Source organism: Microplitis mediator, chromosome 1 (assembly GCF_029852145.1).
Source record: "Microplitis mediator isolate UGA2020A chromosome 1, iyMicMedi2.1, whole genome shotgun sequence".
Taxonomy (NCBI): domain Eukaryota; kingdom Metazoa; phylum Arthropoda; class Insecta; order Hymenoptera; family Braconidae; genus Microplitis; species Microplitis mediator.
Window position 1 is genome coordinate 24,323,988 of NC_079969.1, and position 27,652 is coordinate 24,351,639.

The 27,652-nt window shown below is 24.9% G+C and overlaps 2 protein-coding genes across 4 annotated transcripts in view; both read left to right on the forward strand.

Moving 5' to 3' along the window:
* Window positions 1-2: 2 nt before the first annotated feature.
* On the forward strand, window positions 3-3,101 carry LOC130671532 (protein prenyltransferase alpha subunit repeat-containing protein 1-A). Its single transcript, XM_057475482.1, has 2 exons — window positions 3-253; window positions 1,832-3,101. Exons 1-2 carry the CDS (start codon window positions 177-179, stop codon window positions 3,033-3,035), a joined length of 1,281 nt encoding a protein of 426 aa, XP_057331465.1. The 5' UTR covers window positions 3-176; the 3' UTR covers window positions 3,036-3,101.
* Window positions 3,102-5,252: 2,151 nt separating this feature from the next.
* The window catches only part of LOC130671508 (GRAM domain-containing protein 2B-like), a 47,786-nt gene continuing 25,386 nt past the window's right edge, over window positions 5,253-27,652 (forward strand). The window contains exons 1-4 of one of the 3 annotated variants that reach the window (XM_057475458.1): window positions 5,253-5,330; window positions 5,987-6,362; window positions 11,114-11,372; window positions 13,500-13,691. In XM_057475458.1, coding sequence (XP_057331441.1) covers window positions 6,131-6,362; window positions 11,114-11,372; window positions 13,500-13,691 — 683 coding nt within the window. In that variant the 5' untranslated portion in view covers window positions 5,253-5,330; window positions 5,987-6,130. Of the gene's footprint in view, window positions 5,331-5,978; window positions 6,363-11,113; window positions 11,373-13,499; window positions 13,692-27,652 lie in introns of those variants that run through there. The other 2 variants (XM_057475438.1, XM_057475448.1) reach the window with 2 other exon arrangements.

The window sequence follows — 27,652 nt, forward strand, 5'->3', positions numbered from 1 at the left end:
TTTTGTATGCTACTGCAATGGAGGATAAATGTTTATTACCGCATTGTGCAATGCAGAGAAAAATTAATAGACGAGAAAGAAAAAAAATATGTTATTATTTTTTAATTGAATGTTATCAGTGCTGTTAATAATATGGATGCAGTTTATTTTTAAAGTAAAATTAAGTGAGTGTCAACATGCAGGAAAATACGTTCCCAGCGGCTGAAAAAATACTTTCTGATATTGAAAATGTTATTAAAAAAGATACGAACCTGTGAGTTTTAATTATTGTTATCTTTTATTAGCAACAATGAGGGCGGGGTTTTTAAAAATGTTTTATTTTATCAAAACACTTGAACTGCAATGACTTTAGTGTCGACGTGTATGAATTGATAAAAAATTATATTTTAACTTTTTACTTGATAATTTCTTTGATTGATAAACAAAATAAATTAATTTCATTTTTTTTTATGATCCTGAAGCTGACAGACGATCAACAATTTTCTGATTGTTTATTCATTAAATTAATGACAAAAAAAAAAAAAAAAAAATACGCACATGTAGAAAATTTATAAAACTACAAGTGTAATTTTTTGAAAAATATTTTTTCGTATAATTTATCATTTTGAAAAAAATTCAAAAATTATTAGACGTCGGCTGACTTCAGTATCATTTTTTTTAAAGTTATTAATTAATATTATTTTAATGATTCTGAGGTTAATAGACATTCAAAAATTTTTTGATTATTTTTTTCAAAAAATCAATTACGAAAAAATGAAAAATATGCGCATGTAGAAAATTTGAAAAACTATAGGTGCAATTTTTTAAAAATATTTTTTTTATAATTTGTCGTTTTAAAAAAAATCCAAAATTAAAAGTTGTCGGCTAACGAGTATTTATTTTATTATTTTCAGAAAAAGTTTCGAAATAATCTTAGATTTTTTTGTTGATATACAAAATAAATAAGTTTTTTTTTTTTTTAATTGATAATTAATGTAATTTTATTATTTTGTAGAAAATTTCCAAAGTAATCCTACTTTTTATGATACTGAAGTCAGCATGAGTGTGAATGGAGTAAATATGTGACAATTTATAAATTTTAAATAAATAATGAAATTTAAAAAAATGCACGTACGGATTTTTTAATTTTTATCCTGCGTATATTTTATTATGATCCTGAAGTTAGCAGACAATTTGTATTTTTCGGATTTTTTTTTCAACAAATAAATCACAAAAAAACAAAAACTAAAAATATGCACATGTAGAAAATTTAAAAAACTACAGATGCAATTTTTTCAAATATTTATTTTTTTATAATTTATTATTTAAACAGAAGTCCAAAAATTATTAGACGTCGGCTAACTTCAGTATCATATTTTATTCACTTATTCAAGAATTTAAAAAATTCTTACTTGTTATTTACATTCACACTCACAAGTCAGCCGACGTCAATAATTTTTTAATTTTTGTGAAAACGATAAGTTATAAAAAGAAAAAATTCAAAAGATTGCACCTATAGCTCTTTTAATTTTCTACATGTGGATATTGTTATTTTTTCATCATAGATTGGTTTAAAAAATCCGAAAATTTTTAACTGTCCCTAACTTCAGATTCATCAGATTTTTTTATGATACTGAAAAAAAAAATATTTGAAAAAATTGCACCTGTAGTTTTTTAATTTTTCTACATGTGCATATTTTTAGTTTTTGTTTTTTTTAATTGATTTGTTGAAAAAAAAAAAAAATCCGAAAATTACTAATTGCCTGCTAACTTCAGGACCATGATTTTTCTCATTAATAAACAAAATAATTTTTTTAAAAATAAATAATTAATATAATTTTATTATTTCCAGTCAAAGTTTCGAAATAATCTTAGAAGACGACAATGAAAACAAATCTCCAGTTTATCACGAAGAAAATTCTCTGGGTCTGGCATCTTGGTGCATTCAGCCACTCTACTGCTACACATACAATCGTCTCATTGAATCACGAAATAATAAATTCCGTCGAGAAGATCCAGGGACAACTTCTCGATGGCTACTGGGTGCGATTCTTCTCAACCCCGATGTAAATACTTTTTGGAACATGAGACGTGAACTAGTTCGCAATGGTCGTGTCGATGCGATACAAGAGTTGCGATTAATAAAAATAGTTCTTTTTCACAAAGCAAAATGTTTCGAGGCATTTTCTTATCGGCGATGGATTATCCAATATATTTTAACAGAGAACAGACATTCAGATGACATCAGTTTGTTGTTACAAACAGAAATAAATGTCGCTGTAATGTCAGCTGATCGATATGCGAATAATTATCATGCCTGGAGTTATCGACAGCACGTAGTGTCGATGTATGAGGCCTTAGTATCAACGAATTTTCATCAGTTTATTATTTCTGAATGGGAGTCGTCGGAAAAATGGTGCAGTCTACATGTTTCTGACCACAGCGGGTTATCTTACAGACAATTTCTGCTAAAAAAATTACTCATTAAATCGCAAGTACTTCAATCTGATGATACCTTGAGCTCAGAATTTGTCAATAAACGGCGTAAAATAATTTATGAGTACATTAAAAAATATAACAATGGACAAGGTTGTAAAGACATCAGTTGTTTATACAATGGAGGATACTGCGAAATAATAAATACTCTTCATGGTGATTGTAAAATAAAAAAACTAGACATTGATTATGAACGAGTGCTGATAGCTTTGTCTTATTGGGTAGAAGATTGTATTTTAAATCAAGATCTTATTAAATGTTTTCCTGGTCATGAGGCCCTTTGGTATCATCGAAGATTCCTGGGGCATGCACTCAGATGTATTAAACTCTCGTACTCAAAGTATTCATGTTACAAGGCTGAGTTTTTAGAATCTCCGCATTGTATTAGAGTTGATAATAATGATCAACGGTCAAGTGATAAAGACTCTCATAATTTACTTGAGATTGCGTTTAATAATAATAATATAGAAATAATTGAATTTTCAAAACGTCAAGGTAGCTATCAAAGTAATATTGCTGATAAATTTATCAAATTTTTAGATACTTTGAATTTTAAATAATTTATATAGAAATCAAAAATAATTGTCGGAGTACACAAATTAATACTTTTGAAGTATATTTTAGATTATAAGTAAATGTATTTTTAAATAAAGTCATAGTTTATGTATTACATTTATTGTCATATTTTTTTTTAATTTTATTAAAGAAGACTTTTTTTTATTCAAGACTTTTATTATAAGTAGAGTAAGTAGTAAATACAAATAGTAAAAAGAACAAGGACTAGATAAAAAACATTTTTCTGGGAAAACTTGCCATTAAAATAATAAATAAATAATTGAAGACAATAATGTTAGCGTCTCTGGAAAAGATTCAAATAATAAAAATTCAATTTTGTAATTGAAACTACTTAAAAAAATTATTTTAAGTTGACTGACTTATGGAGTTTCTCAACTAAACGGAAAAAAAAGTTATAATATCATTGTTTTTTATATTTTTTTCCACTCAAATCATTTATTAGACTGATAAAATGAAGTATAAAATATGTATTTGAACTCTGAAACCCAGAAATTACAAAAATTAACAATTAATTTCAATATTTTAATTAGACATATAACAGTCAAGAATAAAACAACATTTGAAATTTATTTCCAAAAAATGCGCGAATCTTAAATAAAAAAAAAAAAATTATTTCTGTAAAACTAAAACTGCACATTTTATGGGGTTTCTCAATTAAATGAAATTGCTGTCACCCCGTTAATTGTTTTTTAAACGCTGATTCGATGCATATTTTTATTGATTTTTATGGAGGGACATCCAAAGAACCCAAAAATGCAAAAAGCCTAATTTAGAAAAAAACATGACTTATGGGGTATCTCAAATAAACGACTCAGATGATCTTTTAAATTTTTAAATTGAGTTTAATTTAAATTGAAGAAATATTTTAACGAATAAAAAAAATCATCTAGTTCTTGTTCTTTTTATTATTATTTTGAATTTACGTACGCTATCTATAAATAAACGATCTGGAAATTTAGCGAAACAAATATCATTAAAATTAAGTACATATACAACTTTATACATTTGTTATTATTCGTCAATTAAATCATAAGTATTTAATTTTAATAATATTGTATTGGGAACTTACATGATCCTGAAGTTAACAGACAATCAACAATTTTCGGTTTTTTTTACAACAAATCAATTACAAAAAAAAAGAACTAAAAATATCCACATGTAGAAAATTAAAAAAACTACAGGTGCAATTTTTAAAAAATGTCATTTTTTATAATCGGCCGTTTTTAAAAAATTCCAAAAATTATTAAACCTCAGCCAACCATGATACTGAAGTCAGCCGACGTCTAATAATTTTTGGACTTTTTTTAAAACAATAAATTATAAAAAAAAAAATATTTGAAAAAATTGCACTTATAGTTTTTTAATTTTTCTACATGTGCATATTTTTAGTTTTTGTTTTTTTGTAATTAATTTGTTAAAAAAAAATCCGAAAATTACTAATTGTCTGCTAACTTTAGGATCATTTGCTACTTTCAGTCAAAATACAAACCATCATTCAAATTTCAAATTCAAAATACTATAGAACTAAATTTTACACCTTCTCTAATTATTCTTATATATATCTATAAAAAAATATCTTTTACATAAATAGTTGAGAAATAAAATGAATGAGGCCAAAAATCAGTCAACGATTCCCACGCAAACGCGTCATCGAAATCCCCTCAACGTCATCACTGATGTATTATTTAATTCCCATTTAATTATTAATTTTTCTCGTCTTCTTTCTATTCTTCTTTTCGTCTATACACTTCTTATTGTGTATCTATAAATCAATAAATAGTGAAGGCTACTGACTCAAACTATAGGAAATAATTCATTACAAAATTGATGCTCGATAATGACGGGAATATAAAATTACCTTCATATTTGTATAACAGTACTTTACATCCATATATACTTATATTTGAATGTATATATAATACAGGCATAATTTATTAACTCAATGTCGACAATTCGTCGTACACGTTGTTAGTTTACTTTTTATCCTTTGGCAACGTTGACCGAATCGTAACAAAAATAAACTATTCATTTAGAGGGTACTAACTAAAAGTTTATACATTAGTATTGTGTGAACTGTTACGCGTGTGTCATACATTACTATTTAAATTTTTAAAATAAAACTCATTAATTAACTTGTGAGTTTAATTTAATTTAAAAGAAAATAATTTTTTAAGTGTTTAAGTTTTTTAAATTTTATTTTACTTTTGTAAAAATAATAATTAACACAAGGTCACAAAAAAATACAAAAAATGTCTGCGCTGACATTATCCAACACTTGAGTAAATAATTTTTTTTTTATGTATGTATTTTTGTAATATTGTTATTACATTAAAAAATTAAAGAGTGTGAATGTAGCAGACATCAGGTAATTTTAAAATTTGAAATAAATAAATTAATAATTAATTTAAATTATTTGAATTTAAATTTTTTAATTTTTTGACACTGAAGTTTTACGTCTAATAATTTTTGAATATTTTTTAAACTATAAATTATTTTTAAAAATTACGTCTATGGATTTTTAAATTTTCTACGTGTGCATATTTTTATTTTTTATTTTTTTATATTTGATTTTTTAAAAAACAAATCCGAAAATTTTTAATTGCCTGCTTCAGAATTATTTTTTATTCCTCATTATATTTATTTATTCAAAAATTTTTAAAATTTATAACTCAGTTACATTCACACTCATAAAAATATAAGTCTGAATGTAGCAGGCATCAATTTATAAATTAATAAATTAAAAAAAAAAGCGCGCGTATTTTTCAATTATTTAAATTCGCATTTTAATATTTTTATTCTACTGACATTTTATTTATTTATTCAAAAATTTAAAAAATACAGAATTGTCAGTTACATTTACACTCATATAAATTAAAATCATGACTTTTAAATAAATATAATTGTAATTATTGTTAATAAGATTGTTGGAACACAGTAATAATAAATGAAGAAATTTAAGTCACGGGAAGTGCGCGCAGTATTATCGCGATAATAATGGATTTTGTCGATCGACCGGTTTTAATTCGATATATTAAACACGGCCGGTTTATCCTGAGTTCTGATTGGCAGAAACTCAGCCATGTCAGGTAAAGAGTCACGAAGAAAGTCATTCTCACAAGAATCCCGTTCCCGTCAGCAATGCAAGTCGACACCAAATCTTACTATTAAAATAAAAACATCATCGACCTCATCTTCATTGTCAGTAGGAAATTGTAATTTGGCAATGATGCCACCTAATGAAGATATTTGTGATAATAATAATGATGTACTACGACGAGGTAATAGTTTACGATTGCCATTTTTAACTAACGGTGAGTTTCTTTTCACTTATCATAGAAATACTCAAATCGGTATGATACTGAAGTTAGCTGACGTCTATTAATTTTTAGATTTTTTTAAAAACCACAAATCATAAAATAAAGTATTTTTAAAAAATTGCGCTTGTAGTTTTTTAAATTTCCTACATGTGCATTTTTTTAGTTTTTTTTTTTGTAATTGATTTGTTGGAAAAAAAAATTCGAAAATTTCTAACTGTCTGTTACTGAAATTAATGATTTTGAAGTTTCAAAAAAATTAGCAATTTTCGGATTTTTTTTTTTCAACAAATCAATTACTAAAAAAAAAAAATTAAAAAAATGCACATATCGAAAATTTAAAAAGCTATAAGTGGAATTTTTTTAAATATTTTTTTTTTTTTTCAAATTTATCCTTTTGTAAAAAATTCAAAAATTATTAGAAGTCGGCTAACTTTAGGATCATGGAAATTAGCCGACGTCTAATAATTTTTGAATTTTTTTTAAAAGGAGAAATTTGAAAAAAAAAATATTTGAAAAAATTGCACCCATAGTTTTTTAAATTTTCTTCATGTGCATATTTTTAGTTTTTTTTTTTAAATTAAATTAAATTATTAAAAAAAAATCTGAACATTTTTAATTGTCTGCTAACTTCGAAATCATAAATCGATTTTATTTTATGACGCTGACAGTAACAGACAAAAAAATTTATTTCTTTCAAATAAACAACTGAAATACTTATGAAAAAAATTCAAAAAGTTCCATATCAAAAACTTTAAAAAATCTTTTTAGATATTTTTAATTCTATTTTACTGACAAGTAATTTATTTTTAAAAATTATCTGATGTCTGTTACTTTAATTATCATTTCATTTTTGTATAGTAATTTTTTTTAATTTATCAGGAAAAAATTATTTATTATTTTTAATTGGAACCCATCCAAAGCAGCAATAAATCAAATAATTATTTCAAAGCCTTATTATCATTTAAATAAATTTATCATAACTTTAAGTTTACTATGACAGTATTTTTATTTAAATAAATAAATAAAATGTCATATAAACAATTTTTAATGATGGTTTGTTTTTACGTTTCAAATTTTTATTTTAAGTTAAAAATTACATTTGACTGATAATAGACCGGGAGTTTTGAATGTTTAAAATTGCCAAGTTTATTTCTAAATTAACAAATTTATAAATAAACTCAAAAGTTTAATGATAATATCAATTTGGGATTATATATTTATTTATGTCTAGACAGTTTCTAGCCAAATTGATGACCTTTGAATTTATAAGTCAATAATGTAATTTTTACCTGATTATAAAATTAAATTATTTTAAGTCATAGATATATTGTATTTTGATTTAATTAAATTGATAATTTAATTTCTAATTACTGTAAAGAAGAATTAAATGTTATTAGTATTACAATTACTTAATCTGTGTTAAAACAATTATAAATAGAAAGTTAGAATGATAGACATAAATATAAGACATAGATAAATTTATCATACACAGAAAAATAAAATTTCTTGGTGCAAAAAAATTTTACTCAACCCAAGAAAATTTCTATTTGCTCCAAGAAATTTTCTGCAGTGTGAATTAAAAACAAAACTTTTCTTACGAGTGTGAATGTAACAGACGTCAGAAAAATTTTAAGTTATCAAGTAGAGTAAATAATTAAAAGAACAATATTTGTAAAAAATGCACTTACTAATTTCAAAATTTTTTAAATGCGCATTTTTAAAAAATTTATTTTATTTAATTATTTACTCTATTTATTAATACAGTCGACTACCCGTCATAAGCCTGGTCTAGGGAACAGGGAAAATTTTAATTGAAATTTTAATTTCTCCAATACCGTGCGTTTAGTTTTGTTCACGATTACTCGTTATAAGCTTGTTTTATTTAATATCATTTTAAATGTCATATTTACGTTTTGTTACGTACGTCAGTATCCCGATTTTTCTAGTGTTTATGGCGCTAAAATAAATACTTATCTTTTTACACAAATAATAATTGTACTGGAAAAAATTATAATGACAACGGTATTAATTACAGTAATAATAATAATAATTGTTATTGATCAACATAATGCTCAATAAAACTTTTAAATTGTAACAGAAGCTTTAATTGTAATTAATCTTTACAATTATCAACAATAAATTATATTTTACTTAATATTTATTAAATCATTATCTGCGAAAGATCGATAGTAAATTTTCATCATTAATTTTGATATTTTGTTCCTATTGTTAGTTTATAATTTATATAATTTTAACGGAGGCTTATAACGGGATGTCTGGTACGAAACTCAAAAAAGTGGTTAAGTGGGGAAGCTGTTTGGACTCAGTAACTCCCGATTGAGAAGATGCTTATAACAGGCAGGCTTATGACGGGTAGTCGACTGTAATTCTAAATTTGTCTGATGTCTGCTACATTCAAACTCATAATTCTTAAGCCAATAAAAAATTTTTTTGGGCAAAAAAAAATTTCTTACACTAAGAAATTTTTTTAGTCTTCATAAAATTTTTTTTTCAATTCATAGTAAAAAATTTTCTTGCGCCAAGAAATATTAGATACAAATAATTATTATTTTAAGTCAGTTTAAAATTTTCATTAATATCTAGAACGGAAATGAAATATAAAATGATTGTAAATGAAAGAAAAGATAAAAGACAGATAAACAGTAATAATAATTGTTGTTTTTAATTTTATAAATGATCAAAGCCAATGGAGATTAATGAACCATAAGATGATAACATACATATGATTTAATGACTTTTATTATGTAGTTTTAAAATCATTTATTTGATAACTTGATTTTATATTTTATCACAATGACAATATGTATACTTTTTTTTTCTTGAATTGAATAATTTATTGACGCGTTAACTCTACTAATAATTTTATAGTGAAAAATGATTCTCTGCTCATAGTCATAGATTTTATTTATATTTTACTACAAAATTTCTCGAAAATTCATATGAGTAAATATTGAATGTAAAGGCCAATGCCGTCATTAATTTCGTAAAGTAAAACTGGAGTTCTCTGGATTAAATTGCTGAGCGCGGCTTAGTGCCAAAAAAGTATAATTATTATTTTAGTCATAAAATTTTCCTACTGACAGTAACTAAATAAATTTACTCTCATTTTTTTAAATTTATAAATTATTTTTATTGCAAAAAAAAATAACAATAAATTATTTTACATTCAAATTTCAAATAATAAAATAAAATAATTTTTTTTAAAGATTAATGTCATTGAGAATATTTCAAATTCAAGGTAAAACATTTAGTTTATTCAACACTTAGTCGTTTTTTAAGTAAATACGTCATAGAAAAAAAATAAAATCATTTTTCAACTCATATTAATTTTAGTAAAAATAAATTTCCATAAAAGTATTTTATTTTATCTTATAAATATTTTAATTTTATTATTATAAATTATATCATTTTTTATTCCCGTGTAAAAAAAATTTGTTCCAAACGTTTGAAAAATATCTTTTAAAAACCTTATTTTTTAATGATACTGAAATTAGCTGTCTAATGAATTTTGGATTTTTTTAAAAACAAGATTTAAAAAAAAAAATATTTCAGAAAATTGCACCAATAGTTTTTCCAATTTTCTACAGGTGCATTTTATTAGATTTTATTTTTTTTTTAATTAAATTGTTAAAAAAAAATCTTAAAATTTTTAATTGTCTGTGAACTTCAGGATCATATTTTTTAACTAAAAATTTTTTTATATGAAATTCTAAACAACCCTGGTGGAAATTTTTCTGACTTTTCTCTGAAAAACTCTGAAAAAATCTTTAGAACTTTGAAAAAGTCTTTGGAACTAGAACTGAGTTTTTCAGAGAAAATTCCGAAAAATTTCCACCAGGAAAGCATTTCTTTTACTATCAAAATTACAAAAGTTCCACTTAAAATTCTTATGTCTCGTGTTTGGAAGTTCCAGATGTTAATATTTTTTGAAGTCTTTTTGAAGCAAAATTTTTTTAACATGAGTCAAGTTTTACTTTAAAGTAAATTTTGTTACTTTTCCTATCCCGGTATGTCAAGCAAAGTAACTCCAGATTTACATGTGTGCTTAAATCTACACATAAAAAAAATTCTCGACTGAAGGTAAATTCTTGATTCAAGAAAAAAATTTACCCCGGAAACCAGAGTTTCAGCTCAGAAATCCCAATGAAACTTTTGACATCTCAATGATGTACAGTATATATATAAAATGTTAGTTAAACTTTTACATCAAGCTTATATATAATTTTACGTGTAGGGGAGAGCTCAAAATTGAAATGAAATTTTTTATGACTAGACGTCATCAAGACGTCAAATATTTCATATTAATTTTTGATTTAAAATGTTGATCATCTATCGAGTTTTTATCCGTCAATTTTTGATACCTTCATCTTATATCTCATGTATACGTGAAATATCTGCTTTACTTTGACTGCTGGTTGAGCTCAACTGGCTTTTTTCGTTTTTTAGAAAACCTTAATTTTCTTAGACAAAGTAGAGATCTCCTCAAACCAAGACAAGTTCTCTTGGCTCAAAAAAATCTTGACTCGGTTCCGAAACTGTTTTTGTCTTCAAAAATATTTTCTTGACTCAATAACTTTTTTTTCCATGTAGACAAACTTTAATAATTATCTTTGTTGCATTTTTGGTTGACTTCATCTCTTTTTGATGACCGCTACTGATTTTTTTTCCACTTTCTATCAATTTTTATTAACTAACAACCAACTCTTTATTTTTTCTTTAAACAGAAGAAGAATCAGGAAGTCCACTACGTCGTGGCGGTTCTCTAAATTTGAAACGTCTATCAGAGCAAGATGTTGATGGGAATCGCCTCCGTTTACCCGGTAGTACAATCCTCGGATCAATTATAAATAATAATGGGGTTAATGAAGAATCATGTAGTATACGGCCTGCCAGATATTCAGCACCTGCTTTGGTTGCACCTGCGCCGGAGCAGCTTGCTATCAGTCTTCTCCAACTTGGATGTCCTCTCGTTTCCATGCCCAGGTGAGTAACACAAGTAATTTAAATCTTCAAAAAAAAATTTCCAGTACCAATAATTAAAATTTAATACCAATAATCAAAATTATTTACAGTATTTTATAATAACTGACTGTATTTGCTCATAGTTTATTGACTCAGTTTATCAGTGGTAAGAAGAATGATACGAATTTTAAAAAACACAGAGTATTCATGCTCTAATAATCATCCGCCTACATGATAATTTATAATTTTTCTGCTGGTGAATCAGCTGATTGGAAAATACTACAATACGTGAGTTCTGTGACCGATGTCTGTATGATCGTTTTAAAAATATTTATTATCATCCGGTACATCAATGATACTGTGGATGTATATGTATATAGATATATGAAAATATAAGATATATAAAAAGTTAATATGCATTTTGCACACCAGCACATCGATAAAGCGGCATGTGATGTTCGGTCAATAGATGATCTCGGTAGCGCAGACGCCAAGTTGAGATGAGTGTATGCGTAGTCAGCATCTCGTTGGTGAAGATGGAAGTAAACCAAAGCTATCAATGTGAATATAAAATAATAAGAGTGATAAAGAGGAGTTGCATTGAATTTTATGAGTTTAAAAAAAGATAGAATGATTAAAAAGACACGCGCGTTTATCAAGTTTTTAGTGCGCGGGCTAACAATATCATCACCGTATTATACTGTCACGGTCGCAATGCCGTGCTCTCAATTTAATTATTAAATAAATATATTTTTATTTAAATAATATATTTATACCGTGGCCAAGTGAAAATTTTATTTTCCTGTTTTTAAATTTTTAAAATAAATAACAAATAATAAAATACTGAAGAATGATTATTTTTTAAAAAATACACGTGTATTTAAACGCACAGTATATTTTATTATTATTCTTGTGATTATTTTTTTATTTATATTTAAATATTTATTATTTGACAAGTGAACGATTTGAAAAAAAAACAATAGGATTTTTAGATTAAAAAAATGAATTATGAAATTGAGTAAAATATAAAATAGATAATGAATTTTTGTATTTATTAATGAAACAAAAATATAAATTCATTCATTAACTCCAATACAATATATTATGTGCCTGCTGTGAGCAGCAATTCATCAGAACAGTGGCGCCTTTGTACTGGACTGCCAACTACGACAATTCCACTCGCCACAGGTGCATTTTATCATAAATTAATTATATATATTTAATTACTGATCAAATATTATTGTCAATTATCCGAAATATATTTATACTCAAAGTATATAAATATCTGACAATACAATCATTCATTTTGGAGTATACGAAAAATATTTAAGTAATTAAAAAAAAATTTTAATTGTAATTTGTGGAGTGTGAAGACACGTGGAATGTAAATTTGAAATAATTTTTACGGTAAAAAATTCAGCATACAGCTGATTGTTGACAGTTCGTGGCTGGGTCAGCTGATGCGAATCATCTACTGCCATCTTTAAAGTTTTTATTGTTAAGTTACTTATGTTTTATTATTATTTATTTGTATACTATGCTAATAATTAACCATGAGTATATTGTGGTCGTCCAATCACCACAATCCTCAATATTAAATCCGGAGTAGAAGCTTTCAAAGGTTTCTCAGGGCAACACGTAACGATATCGGTATTTGTTCACTGAGTATTATTTTTCATACCTAGTAGACAATTTAAATTTTTAATAATTAATTTTAGTGAGTGAGCAGGAGTTTTAGTGGCTGATGAAAGTAGAAAAAAAATTTATTGTGTAAGAAAAAAAATTAATACTTCAGTCATTAGGAAAAACCCAAATTTATTTTACTTGAACTTGGGTTTTTTTTTTTTTATTGACAGATAAACTGGTCGGTTATTAAAAATTAGTAATTACTTGGGTCAATTAGTTCTAAGTTTTAATCAACTGTTAATGGAATATATATATATCTTAATTTAATTAAAGATAATACAAAGTATGATAACGTTAAATTTCTTATCTTATAAAACACGTTCGTAAGTCAAAGCATTCAAAGTTTGTAGTTGAGTTTTATAATATTTAAGCTGTGGGTCGTCAAATGATAAGAGTTCCGTCAAAGTTAATAATTAAAAAAATGAAAAAGTTAAAATTTTCTGGTGATTTGGTATTTTTTAGACCTCGTGGTGGAGTTGGGTCAGAAAACACGATACCGCATAGCAGTGATAGCGATGATTCTATCAGCTCCCATAATAACCATCGTAGTCAACGACATCATACGTCTGGAAATACGTCTCCGGAGGGCTATGGGCTTCCAAAAGTTCAAATATCTGGACCTGGGGATAATTGCGAATCCTCAAGTATCAATGAGTAAGTAATCATTTTTTTTATGATGGGTACAGGCAGCACCTGCGTTCATTTTTTGGGGATTTAATACTTTATTTTAATTAACGGAAACGTAATGTGATAAAAATATTTTTGAAACAATTTAGAAAATTACGTCATTGCGTATTTTAAAAATTATTTTATTTTAAATTTCTGAGTGGCCAAATGTGGACTTAAAATTGACAGAAACGGCAATTCTACTCTAGTTTTATATCAAAGGAAATAAAATTCTTAATGATTTTGAAGTTAGAAGACAATTAAAAAATTTCTGATCGGGTTTTCAACCATTTGAATTAAAAAAAAAAAAACTAAAAAAATGCACATGTAGAAAATTAAAAAAACTATAGGTGTAATTTTTTCAAATATTTTTTTTTTATAATTAATCATTTTTAAACAAAATCCAAAAGTTGAGACGTCGGGTAACTTTAGTATCATGAGTTAGCTGACGTTTAAAAATTTTTGGATTTGTTTCAAAACAATAAATTATAAAAAAAAAAAAAATTTTAAATTCCACTTTTAGATTCTTAAATTTCCTACATGTGCATTTTTTTAAGTTTTTTTTTTCTCCCAATTGAAATGTTGAAAAAAAATCCAAACATTTGTTATTGTCAAAATTAGCCATGAGTGTGAATGTAGCAGACATCAGATAAATTTAAAATTATAAATAAATAGAGTAAATAATTAATAAAATTAAATTTTGAAACATGCGCATTTAAAAAATTTTGAAATAAACAAGTGTATTTTTTTAAAATTATTTATTCTACTTATTTATAATTTTAAATTTATCTGATGTCTGCTACATTCACACTCATGGATAATTTCGACAATCAAAAGTTTTTAGATTTTTTTATCAACAATTCAATTGGAAGAAAAATAAAACTAAAAAAATGCACATGTAGGAAATTTAAAAAACTATAAGTGCAATTTTTTAAATTATTTTTTTTTTATAATTCATTGTTTGGAAACAATTGCAAAAATTATTAAACGTCAGCTAACTTATGATACTGAAGTTACCCAACGTCTCATAACTTTTAGATTTTGTTTCAAAATCATTAATTATAAAAAAAAATATTTGAAAAAATTGCATAAATAGTTTTTTAAATTTTCTACATGTGCATTTTTTTTTTTTTACTTAAATTGTTGATATAAAAATTTGAAAATTCTTTTGTCTGCTAACCTCAGGATCATAAAATTATTATATAAATACAAAATATATGTCATCCTCGCTATTATTATTGTTCTTATAAAAATATATTATTTTAGTAAAATTACCTGTAATTAAATTACAATGCATTGCATTGATTATTACCTCTAATTAATAGAATCTTGATTAGATAAAAAACATTCCATGAGAATTTCATGATAATAATAATAATTTTTTTTTTTTCCAAGATACTTTGATAAGAGTGTCTACGTTAGAAAGTTGATAAAAAAATTTATTATCAGCTTGTTATAGGACACCTGTTAAAGTAAGATGTATATAAACATTTTTAACTTTGAATTAAATAAATTATGACATAGATAAGTATATATTTATATACTTTATTTTATCTTTGTTAAATTGGCAGTAGCATGTTTGGTATCAGTTACAATCATTATGTATTTATTTTATTAAAAACCAATACAGTATATATTTTTTTATATTGTAGCTGCGTATAATTATCTGCTGATAAATTTTAATTGTGCAAAATAAAAAAAAAATAATTGAAATGGGTGGAGAAGATAAATCTGTCTCTTGAGGATATTGATTTATATATTTACATTTTATTTTTCGAAAATTTAAATCGTTTGAGTGTTTCATTATACTTTGAATAACATGGCGGTATTAAATAATTCATTTGTTGTGCAACTATTTATTTATTTATCGGTTTTTTAAATTTACTTTTTTGAACTAATTAGTTAATTATAACAAGACGTAATGTTCCAAGTAAAAAATTTATTTAATGCTTCAGTAATTAATGAATTCTTGTTAATTTATTATTTGAAATAAGGAAAATTATTTTTAACGGAATATGAGTGAATAAATATTGCGGAGTAAAATTTTTGTGGGAGGAAAATATGATAACTTTAGTGAAAATGGGGGATATTTATAATATTAATACAAGACGGAGGTTTTCTTTGCCTCATCTTTTGACACGTAAAATATTCAAAAGAACTCGAGGTACTTGGTGAGTTTTTTTTATAATTAAATTAACTAAATAAACTACAGTCGACTACCCATCATAAGCCTGGTCTAGGGGACAGAGGAAATTTTTATCTGTTTTATTTAATATCATTTTAAATGACATATTCAGAAAATTTTTATTTGCCCTCTGAAATTTTTTGCAGTTTGAATTAAAAACAAAAATTTTCTTACGAGTTTGAATGTAGCAGACATCAGAAAAATTTTAAATTATCAATATAGTCCAGTCAACAAGTTCAAAAAGACGAAAAATAGAGATAAAGCTCTTAAAAATATGAGCGATAGCTCATTCGATTCGGAATGACGTCTAGAAAAATGTATCTCGAGGGTTTATTAGCACATAAAAAATTGCGATTGTTATTAACAAATTAAGAGAAAAAAAAAATGTCATTTGGTTTTTTGTTAATAACTTAAAAACTATAAACATTTTTGAAATTTAAAAAAAAGATCCTTAAAGAGGAGGAAATTTCCAATAAAAAAGTCCCAACTCCCCGAACTGTACCTCTATTATTTATAATTTTAATTTAACGCCGAAAACAGGGCTTCGCGCGGCCGTTACGGCTTGGGCGCACTGCCGCTAAAGAGAGCGTACCACATAAAATAATTTTTTTATAGTAACAAATATAAATTTAAAAATTTAAATAAATTATGGTATCATCTAGACACTTGAAAGAATAAATCCCCGTTGGAAAAAAGTTATTTAGTTAATTTTTCAAAAAGTTGTACTTTTGTTAACTAACTAATTTTTTTCTAATCTCCGTTCTTATAAATAACGACATAAAAGTTTAAATAATACACCTATAAATTTTTGGCTTCGTGAAGCCCTTCTTATATATATACTAAACAAGATCATGCCATAAAAATTTATTAAAGCTTATTATTTTGTTTATAATAATTTTTTAAAGTTAACAAAAAATGAAAAATCCAAAAAATGTTGTTAAAAAATTTTTTTTCGACATATTTTATGTTATTGCTGTTTTTGCATCTAACAACAGCATTAAATTACGGTCGAAAAAAATTTTTAACATTATTTGTTAAGATATTTTTTATAAACAAATAGACAAGTTTAATATTTTTAAAAATTTTTTTTTTACCATTTCATTGTCTTGGCAAAATAATGATTTTTAAAACTAAAATTTTTTCTTAAATAACTTTTTTAATTGTTTATAATCGTTTTTTTTACATTTCGATAGCTTAAATAATTAGTTAAGAAATTATTTTTTCTTTAAAAATCATAATTGGTGTTTCTTTATAAGTTAGGAAAAAAAAAAATTTTTTTTATAAATAATTTCATCGTTTGTTAACTTAACAATTTGTTATAAACAAATTCCATAAACTGTTATATTTTTTTTGTTGAGCAAAAAAAAAAAACAAAAACAGACATATATATGACAGTAATAAAAAAAATTTTTTTCTATTTTTTAAAACACTTTTAAATATTATACGAGACCGAAGTTGAATCGCCCTCTTGATTTGTCAACTAACAAATTGATATAACTTATAAACTATGAGAGATACGATAATGAACATTCAGGTGGTTTTTATAAAGGATTAATTTATCTTTTAAATAAGCGAATGACCAAGTTTCTAACTATTGTTTATCAGCCATTATATGCATTTGTTTATAAAAATTTGAGATTTTTTTTACTTTTTCGTATCTTTTATGACTTTTAACTTGTTAAATAATGAAATTACAGCTTTGAACCTCGAAACAATTTCATTTAGTGATAAAATATCTACCAATGAACCTTTACATCATATCTGTATCTCATATAGTTAAAATTATATACGTGTGTTATTGATATTTATTGAACTTGTTTTCTTTTATGTATAATTTTTTGTTTCTTTATTGCATCACTTACCAATATTTTTAATTTCTATATATTATATTAAGTTATTATAGCTTCTAATTCGAGCTACTTCTATTGTTTATTTCGAAGATAACTCAATAATTTCATCAAAGAAACTATTTTTTTTAAGAAATTTATTGTTTATCTTAAAAAAAATAGTTTCTTTGATGAAATTATTGAGTTATCTTCGAAATAAACAATAGAAGTAGCTCGAATTAGAAGCTATAATAACTTAATATAATATATAGAAATTAAAAATATTGGTAAGTGATGCAATAAAGAAACAAAAAATTATACATAAAAGAAAACAAGTTCAATGAATATCAATAACACGCATATATAATTTTAACTATATGAGATACAGATATGATGTAAAGGTTCATTGGTAGATATTTTATCACTAAATGAAATTGTTTCGAGGTTCAAAGCTGTAATTTCATTATTTAACAAGTTAAAAGTCATAAAAGATACGAAAAAGTAAAAAAAATCTCAAATTTTTATAAACAAATGCATATAATGGCTGATAAACAATAGTTAGAAACTTGGTCATTCGCTTATTTAAAAGATAAATTAATCCTTTATAAAAACCACCTGAATGTTCATTATCGTATCTCTCATAGTTTATAAGTTATATCAATTTGTTAGTTGACAAATCAAGAGGGCGATTCAACTTCGGTCTCGTATAATATTTAAAAGTGTTTTAAAAAATAGAAAAAAATTTTTTTTATTACTGTCATATATATGTCTGTTTTTGTTTTTTTTTTTTGCTCAACAAAAAAAATATAACAGTTTATGGAATTTGTTTATAACAAATTGTTAAGTTAACAAACGATGAAATTATTTATAAAAAAAATTTTTTTTTTTCCTAACTTATAAAGAAACACCAATTATGATTTTTAAAGAAAAAATAATTTCTTAACTAATTATTTAAGCTATCGAAATGTAAAAAAAACGATTATAAACAATTAAAAAAGTTATTTAAGAAAAAATTTTAGTTTTTAAAATCATTATTTTGCCAAGACAATGAAATGGTAAAAAAAAATTTTTTAAAAATATTAAACTTGTCTATTTGTTTATAAAAAATATCTTAACAAATAATGTTAAAAATTTTTTTCGACCGTAATTTAATGCTGTTGTTAGATGCAAAAACAGCAATAACATAAAATATGTCGAAAAAAAATTTTTTAACAACATTTTTTGGATTTTTCATTTTTTGTTAACTTTAAAAAATTATTATAAACAAAATAATAAGCTTTAATAAATTTTTATGGCATGATCTTGTTAAGTATATATATAAGAAGGGCTTCACGAAGCCAAAAATTTATAGGTGTATTATTTAAACTTTTATGTCGTTATTTATAAGAACGGAGATTAGAAAAAAATTAGTTAGTTAACAAAAGTACAACTTTTTGAAAAATTAACTAAATAACTTTTTTCCAACGGGGATTTATTCTTTCAAGTGTCTAGATGATACCATAATTTATTTAAATTTTTAAATTTATATTTGTTACTATAAAAAAATTATTTTATGTGGTACGCTCTCTTTAGCGGCAGTGCGCCCAAGCCGTAACGGCCGCGCGAAGCCCTGTTTTCGGCGTTAAATTAAAATTATAAATAATAGAGGTACAGTTCGGGGAGTTGGGACTTTTTTATTGGAAATTTCCTCCTCTTTAAGGATCTTTTTTTTAAATTTCAAAAATGTTTATAGTTTTTAAGTTATTAACAAAAAACCAAATGACATTTTTTTTTTCTCTTAATTTGTTAATAACAATCGCAATTTTTTATGTGCTAATAAACCCTCGAGATACATTTTTCTAGACGTCATTCCGAATCGAATGAGCTATCGCTCATATTTTTAAGAGCTTTATCTCTATTTTTCGTCTTTTTGAACTTGTTGACTAGACTAATAAGTAAAGTAAATAATTTCAAAAATCATATATATAAAAAATGCACTTACTAATTTTAAAATTTTTTAAATACGCATTTTTTAAAAATTTATTTTATTGATTATTTACTCTATTTATTAATACAGTCGACTACCCGTCATAAGCCTGGTCTAGGGGACAGGTAAAATTTTTATTGAAATTTCAATCTTTTTACTACCGTGCGTTTAGTTTTGTTCTCGACTACTCGTTATAAGCCTGTTTTATTTAATATCATTTTAAATGTCATATTTACGTTTTGTTACATACGTCAGTATCCCGATTTTTCTAGTGCTTATGGCGCTAAAATAAATACTTATCTTTTTACACAAATAATAATTGTACTGGAAAAAATTATAATGACAACGGTATTAATTACAGTAATAATAATAATAATTGTTATTGGTCAACATAATGCTCAATAAAAATTTTAAATTGTAACAGAAGCTTTAATTGTAATTAATCATTACAATTATCAACAATAAATTATATTTTACTTAATATTTATTAAATTATTATCCGCGAAATATCGATAGTAAATTTTCATAATTAATTTTGATATTTTGTTCCTATTGTTAGTTTATAATTTATAGAATTTTAACGGAGGCTTATAACGGGATGTCTGGTACGAAACTCAAAAAAGTGGTTAAGTGGGGAAGCTGTTTGGACTCAGTACCTGCCGATTGAGGGGAAGAGGCTTATAACAGGCAGGCTTATGACGGGTAGTCGACTATTTATGGATTTATTTTGAAATTAAAATCATAAAACTATAAAATAAAATCAGTACTTTTTATAGAATAAGATTACGGAGAAAGTTGAACTAGATCTAGTGGATCTAATTGAATTATATAATGGCAAGGTCTAATGTCCGAGGATATATGTAGTTATTATTACAGAATCATCGCGTAATTCTAGGTTTGCTTGTCCCTGTCTCGGTTTCCCTAAGGTTTCCCACGTTTAAATAAGCCAGACAATATAGTCGAGCTTATCCTTACGCATCGATTTTCTGTAATAAAAATATCTGTGAACAATTTATATTTTAAAGCCTTTTTTATAAATAATGAGTACAGTCTGATTAGAGAATTATTACTCAACAACTGGCAGGATTTTTGTACACAAGAATCCACTTTATTTCAATGAAAAAATTTTAGTTTCATTTTTTTAATTTAATTATTTTGTTTAATTTACATATACTACTGAAAAATTAATTTATTCAACCTCGAGACATTTTAATTAATTTCAATTATATTAGCAAACTTCCGTGCTAATCCAGTTCTCTGTTTTACTTAAAATAGTCAATGGGTCCAATTTAATCAATCCACGTGCATTCTTTATACACTTGTAGTTTAGTTTTTTGTAGTTTTTAATTTCATTAAATATAATTAAATTTTAGGTAAATAATTTAATTAATAGATAAATTTCACTGTCAAAAATCGGGAGTGATTAAGGATTTTATTTAAATCCGAACTCACTCGGAGATTCGGAGTTTGAGAAAAAATCACTCAGTATGTGGAGTAAATGAGGAGTTTTTTTTCAGCGGAGTGATTTTGGAGTGATCGGAATTTTATTTAAATCTGCATTCAATCTGATTCAGTTTCAATATTGAAACAAACTCCCCTTTGGAGTGAATTTCACTCCAAGGAAATTAAAAAAATACACAATCATCCACTCCGGATTTAATCCGCGTTCTCTGCAAATTTTTTACAGTGTAATTTATTAACACTTAAAAAAATTGAGAGTGAATTCGGAGTGATTACGGATTTTATTTAAATTCGAATTCACTCCGACACTTGGAGTCCCGGAGTTTAAGAAAAAATCACTCTGCATTCGGAGTAAATAAGGAGTTTGATTTTTCAGCGGAGTAATTCCGGAGTGCACTAGATTTTATTTGAATCCGCATTCACTCCGATTCGGAGTTTCGATATTAAAATAAACTCCTTATAGGAGTGAATTTCACTCCAAAGGAATTAAATAAATAAACAGTCATCCGCTTCGCATTCACTCCGTTAATTTTTCCGTGTATTTATAAATGAGCTCTGAATTTCGTAGAAACAAATAGAATTTATGATTTTTTAATTTTTATAATTAATATTAATTGTAGTTCTTCGTATTTTCAAAAATTTCTTACATTGAAATTACAATTATTTTTATGTTGCACTGAAAAAAATTAGCGGAGTGAACGCGGAGTAAATCCGGAGTGAATGCAGAGCAGATGACTGTTTATTTATTTAATCCCTCGGAGTGAAATTCACTCGGAAGGGAAATTTAATTTAATAATAAAATTCCAATTCGGAGGGAAATTAATTTCTAAAAGAAATTTAATTTAATATTAAAACTCCGAATCAGAGCGAATTCGAATCGAAATAAAATCCGTAATCACTCAGAATTTACTCCCAATTTTTCACTGTATCAATATCCTCACTAAATTAAATGATTAAAAATAATGTACCAAAAATTTCTTATCTAGTTTATAATTATATGCAACTCAAATATAATATTACTGATATTCAAATTTACAAATAAGTTTTTTTTCATAATCAATTAGAAGCCGAACATTTCTGGAAATTAAAAAACGGCTTTGAATAAAAAATCAATGTACATACTAAAATAATTTTTCAGTAATTAAATCATTAAAATTAATAACATTATGACGCAAATAGTTAATTCTCTCGAGGTTTCCTTTCCATCTGGTTTATATTTATACACATATATTTTTCTTCTATTTGCTTCTTACATACGGGTCACGTTATCTATCGGATTAATTGTGTGCTTCCCCCTCTTATAGACATTTAATAATATCGTGTCTCACTGAAAAATACATGATTCAACCACATTTATTATTATTCATCTGATGAACGTTATTTACCGCAACTGCTTAACTTTTTTTCCGTTTCGCAAAAAAATGACTGTGCACATGTACATTCAACATGTATGAAAATATTATCGCAGAGCTAGTTTTTGCAATCAAGCAAATTTTTTTTATCTATTATGGACATTCCGCTTATTTCTTTTCTTTCCTGGCGACAAACAACGTAAGCATTTTTTTTCATAATTATAATTATCAAAAAATTACATATACATATATATGTATCCTATATATTAAATTGTCATTTTGAAATAAAAATTTTTTTTTCACGCTCACTGATAAAACCATTTAGTCTACACTATAAAAAATTCAGCTCGATGCAGAATCGTTGATTAGAATTTAAAAAACGCTTATAATTTTTTTAAGTATGACATAAAAATAAAAAAATTAATTATTTTATTCTATTGCCATTTTTTTGATCTTATTGTAGGACAGAAAATTTTTAATTATTTTATTTTTTTGTTTAAAAATGACCAAATTTTGAGTTTATAATTTTTTTAATGATCCATAAGTTAACAGACAATCGGAAATTTTCGGATTTTTTTTTTACCGGACAATTAGAAAAAAAAAAAAAAAAAAAAAATACACATTTAGCAAATTTAAAAAACTATAGGTTCAATTTTTTCAAATACTTTTTTTTTTATTTATTGCTTAAAAAAAATCCAAAAATTATCAGATGTCGGCCAACTTACGTTTCATTTTTTTTACTTCAGGTTTTTTTTGTTAAATCCAATAATTTACAAAATTCTTAAAAAATTTGTAGTCAAAAATTCAGTAACAAAAATTTTTATCTTTGAATTTTAAATATCAAATTTTATAAAAATTCTAAATGACCTTTTGAAAAATAATTAAAGGCCGCATTTCGAGGGCAATTATTTGTTTCGTGTCAACTAAATAATTTTTAAAAGCATGAGAAAAAAAAATGTTGCTAAATGACAGCAAAATAATATATAATTTTTTTTTTTTATTGAAAATCAGTAACAATGACGTTTATAAAATGATTAAAAAAAACAATAATAAGTAAAGGAAAAAAAAATAGTAACAATAAAATATGTAAAGTATTATATAAAGTTTTATGTATAGCAATAAATGTTAGCCGTGTTTATAGTTTTTTTATGACGTCTTATCGTGAAAAAAAAAATATGTATCTTATAGAAAAGATATAGAAGACGAAATATATTGTGTATGAAGTTATTGAGTGATGAGGAAGAAAAAAGGTCATAAAAGGTATGAACTTTGTCAATACGATAGCTCTATTTATTTTTGCAACAAACTTTGCATTCTATCGATCTTTTATGTAATGCTCTATTATATCTATGTGGATATATGTGCAATATTTAAGCTCGTATATTTTTTAATATTTTTCATTATCTATTTCATGATCCTGAAGTTAGTAGATAATTGACAATTTTTTGATTTTTTTTTTCAACAAATCAATTACAAAAAAAAATACTATCTAAAAAATGCACATGTAGGAAATTAAAAAAACTATAAGTGCAATTTTTGATATTTATTTTTTTTTTATAATTTATCGTTTTCAAAAAAATTATTAGACCTCGGCTAATTATGACACTGAAGTTGAAAGATAATTAAAAATTTTCGGATTTTTTTTTCAACAAATCAATGAAAGAAAAAACAAACAAAAAAATGCACATGTAGATTTAAATGTAAATTTAAAAAACTATGTGCATTTTTTTTTATTTATTTATTTACGCTTTCAGCAATTTGCAAATTTTCATATTTCATTTGCATTATCCAGTGCGATAATCACAATAACTACAATACATAACAGATAAACTTTAGGAATAAGTTACTAAAGAAAAAATATAAAGTATTTGAAATTTCTAAATTATTCTTAATTTCTTAATTTTTGGCTTCAGCTTTCCCTCTGGTTTTTATTTCCACTTGGATTGACTTTTTGAATGAGTTAAGAGATCCCCCAAAGAAATTTACATTTTTTGAGTACTCGTTGACTAGTCCAAATATTCTGTTCCTGGGTCCGTTTTATATAAACGACTTATTATATTATATGATATTATATATAATATATATTATACTATTTTTGACATTTTTTTGTTTTTATAATTTATAGTTTTTAAGAAAATTCAAAAATTTTTAGACGTCGGCTTACTATGGCACTGAAGTTAAAGAACAATTAATAATTTTCCGATTTTTTTTTTCAAAAGTTAATTACAAAAAAAAAAAAAACTGAAAAAATTCATATGTAGAAAATGTAAAAAACTATAGGTGCAATTTTTGACATTTATTTTTTTTTATAATTTATCGTTTGTAAAAAAATCCAAAAATTAATAGACGTCAGCTAACTTCAGTATCATGTTATTTCATATTTTTTTTGTAAATTAAAAATTTTATTAAAAAGCAGTTGTAATTGAAAAAATCTGCAAGAATTTAATTACCATAAAAAAATTCAAGAAACTTTGATCTTACTTTATTAGTTTTTTGTTAGATTACGTAACCCTTCTCTGCTGTATATTAAATTATTTCTTCATTAGTCAGAACTTTCCTTCATCCAAGAGTATGAATGTGCCAAAAAAAAAAAAAATCATTATTGTTTTTTAAAAATAAATGTATTCTATTTTTATTATTCTGTCACTCAATTCTTAAAACTTACAGAGTTAAAAATAATCAAAAATGAAAAGAAAAAAAAACATATGCATAAATGTAATCTTAATCTTCTTATAATTTTAAATTATGTTATATAACTTGTGATATTTTATAACAATATATAAAAAGAATTTCTTATACAATGATATTAGTCACTAATTTATGATACTGAAAACATAAAACCTGACAATTTTTTATATTTTATGATAAAATTATAATGTTATTAGAATCAATTACCTAAAAATAGATACTAAAAATTCAAGAAAGTCCTTCGTGTGCATTAAAAAAAAAAAAAAAATTCTAGAAATATTAAATTTGTTTATTTAAAATAAATAATTTGTCAGTTTTCTTGTGATTTCACTGTCACCAAAAACATCAATTTTAAAATAAAGATAAAAATTATTCAAAGAAATATTACAATGTTAACTATAAATAAACCAAATTCATAATTTAAGTATTTAAAAATTTGAATTTTTAAGATCTACATTCAAATTTTTCTATTTAATTCATTTTAATTATTTTGAATAAAATCAATGAAATTTACTAACTAACATGTAAATTAGTTTTTATGATACTCAAATTACCCGACGTCTAATAACTGAATTTTTTTAGAAATTATAAATTATAAAAAAAAAATATTTTAAAAAATTGCACCTATCGTTTTCTTAATTTTCTACGTATGAATATTTTTAGTTTTTTTTTTTTTGTCATGAATTTTTTGAATGAAAAAACATTCAAAAATCGTTAATTGTCCTCTAACTTCAGTATCATTAATTTTTTTTATTCATAATAAATACGAATTAAATGGCGCGGTTTAAATTCATTTGAATTATTTTGAATAAAATCAATGAAATTTACTAGCTAACACGCAAATTAATTTTCATGATACTCTAGTTAGCTGACCCTATCTGAAAATTCCCATAGAATTCACTCAAATGCAACAAAAACCGTACAGAATCCTATATACTGTATTGGTTTCTATGCGTTTTGTCGCATTTTAGTGGATTCTATGGGAATTTTTGGATAGAGGTCTAAAAATTTTGAATTTTTTTAGAAACGATAAATTACAAATCAAAGATTGATGATACTAAATTTGGTTGACGTCTAATAATTTTTGTCTTTTAAAAAATGATGTTAAAAAAAAAAATATTTAAAAAAAAAATTGCACCTACAGCTTTTTTATTTTCTACACATGCATATTTTCTGTTTTTTTTTTTTTTTGAAAAAAAAAATACAAAAATCGTTAATTGTCTTCATTAGTTTAAAAAAAAAAAAATTTTTTTTTTATTCATAACACGTGAATTAAATGGCGCTGTTCAAATGCGGGGGAAATTTGAATTACCAAGCAAGTAGTAGAGGACAGTAGAGGTAGAAATGGTTATCGAGCGGCGTCGTCGAAAGGAGAAACACCACGTAGTGATAGGACCCACACATGTCAGTTTCTTAATGCACATGTGACCATATTATATACAATATATAAACTATACTACACTATATATATATCATATATATATATAACTATTCGGAGAGAGTTAAGAGGCTGTGTAGTGAGCCAGAAAGAAATACAGAGTAGTTGAAATCAAATAGTGCTGATCGACACATGCCACGAGTGCGGTTTTAATTGTTGTGTTACTACTCGAGAATCGCGTTATATATGGACACCATATGAGAGAAAGTTAGACACTTAAATACACATTAATTTTTAAAAAATCATTACCACAGACACTAAAGTTAATTGTGCTGTCAAAAAATAAAACCGCGGTAATATAAAGTGAATTTAAATTTAAAAATATAAAACTCAAGTAAAATTCCAATACTTTTATACAATAGATATTTTTATTCTTGCAATAAATATTGATTGGTTATTTAAAGTTATTTATAAAGAAAATATTTTATGTTAATTAAAATTTAATTGTTTTTAAAATTTTAAATAAACTTTTTTTTATTTATTTATTGATTACTCCGTTATCTTGAAGGTGTTAAAGTTTTTTTCCACCTTCAGTTTGATGGCCGATTGATATATTTTTAAACTTTATTGCTATAATTATAAATAATAATAGTAATATATTTTTTATCATTCATGCAATATAAGTGCTATCTTGGCGCACGCTCTTTTGTTCGCCAAATAGCTGTTTGCCCATTCAACTGTTTCCACGACATTTGTGTGCGTTAAACGATTATCTGCGTGCGACAAGTAAATTTGAGTGCGACAAGTAAACTTGTCGCACTCAAATTTACTTCTTGTCGCATGCAGATTATCGTTTAACCCACAAAAATGTCGCGGCAACAGTTGAATCAGCAAAAAGCTACTTGGAGAATAAAACAGCGAGCACTAAGATAGTACTTATATTGCATTAATGATAAAAAAAACTGTGTTCAATTCGTGCGGTGTTGTCGATTACCCACTCGAGCGAATGAGCGCACTCACTTCGTTCGTGCGCTCAACTTCGCTCTCGTGGGCAATCGACAACTTACCGCACTAGTTGTACAATATACTATTA

Excerpts from the sequence above, each read along its gene's own strand:
- LOC130671532 (XM_057475482.1), top strand. The coding sequence starts at position 177 with ATGCAGGAAAATACGTTCCCAGCGGCTGAAAAAATACTTTCTGATATT. Across the intron at positions 254-1,831 it reads ATTAAAAAAGATACGAACCT|TCAAAGTTTCGAAATAATCT; the intron begins GTGAGTTTTAAT and ends TATTATTTCCAG.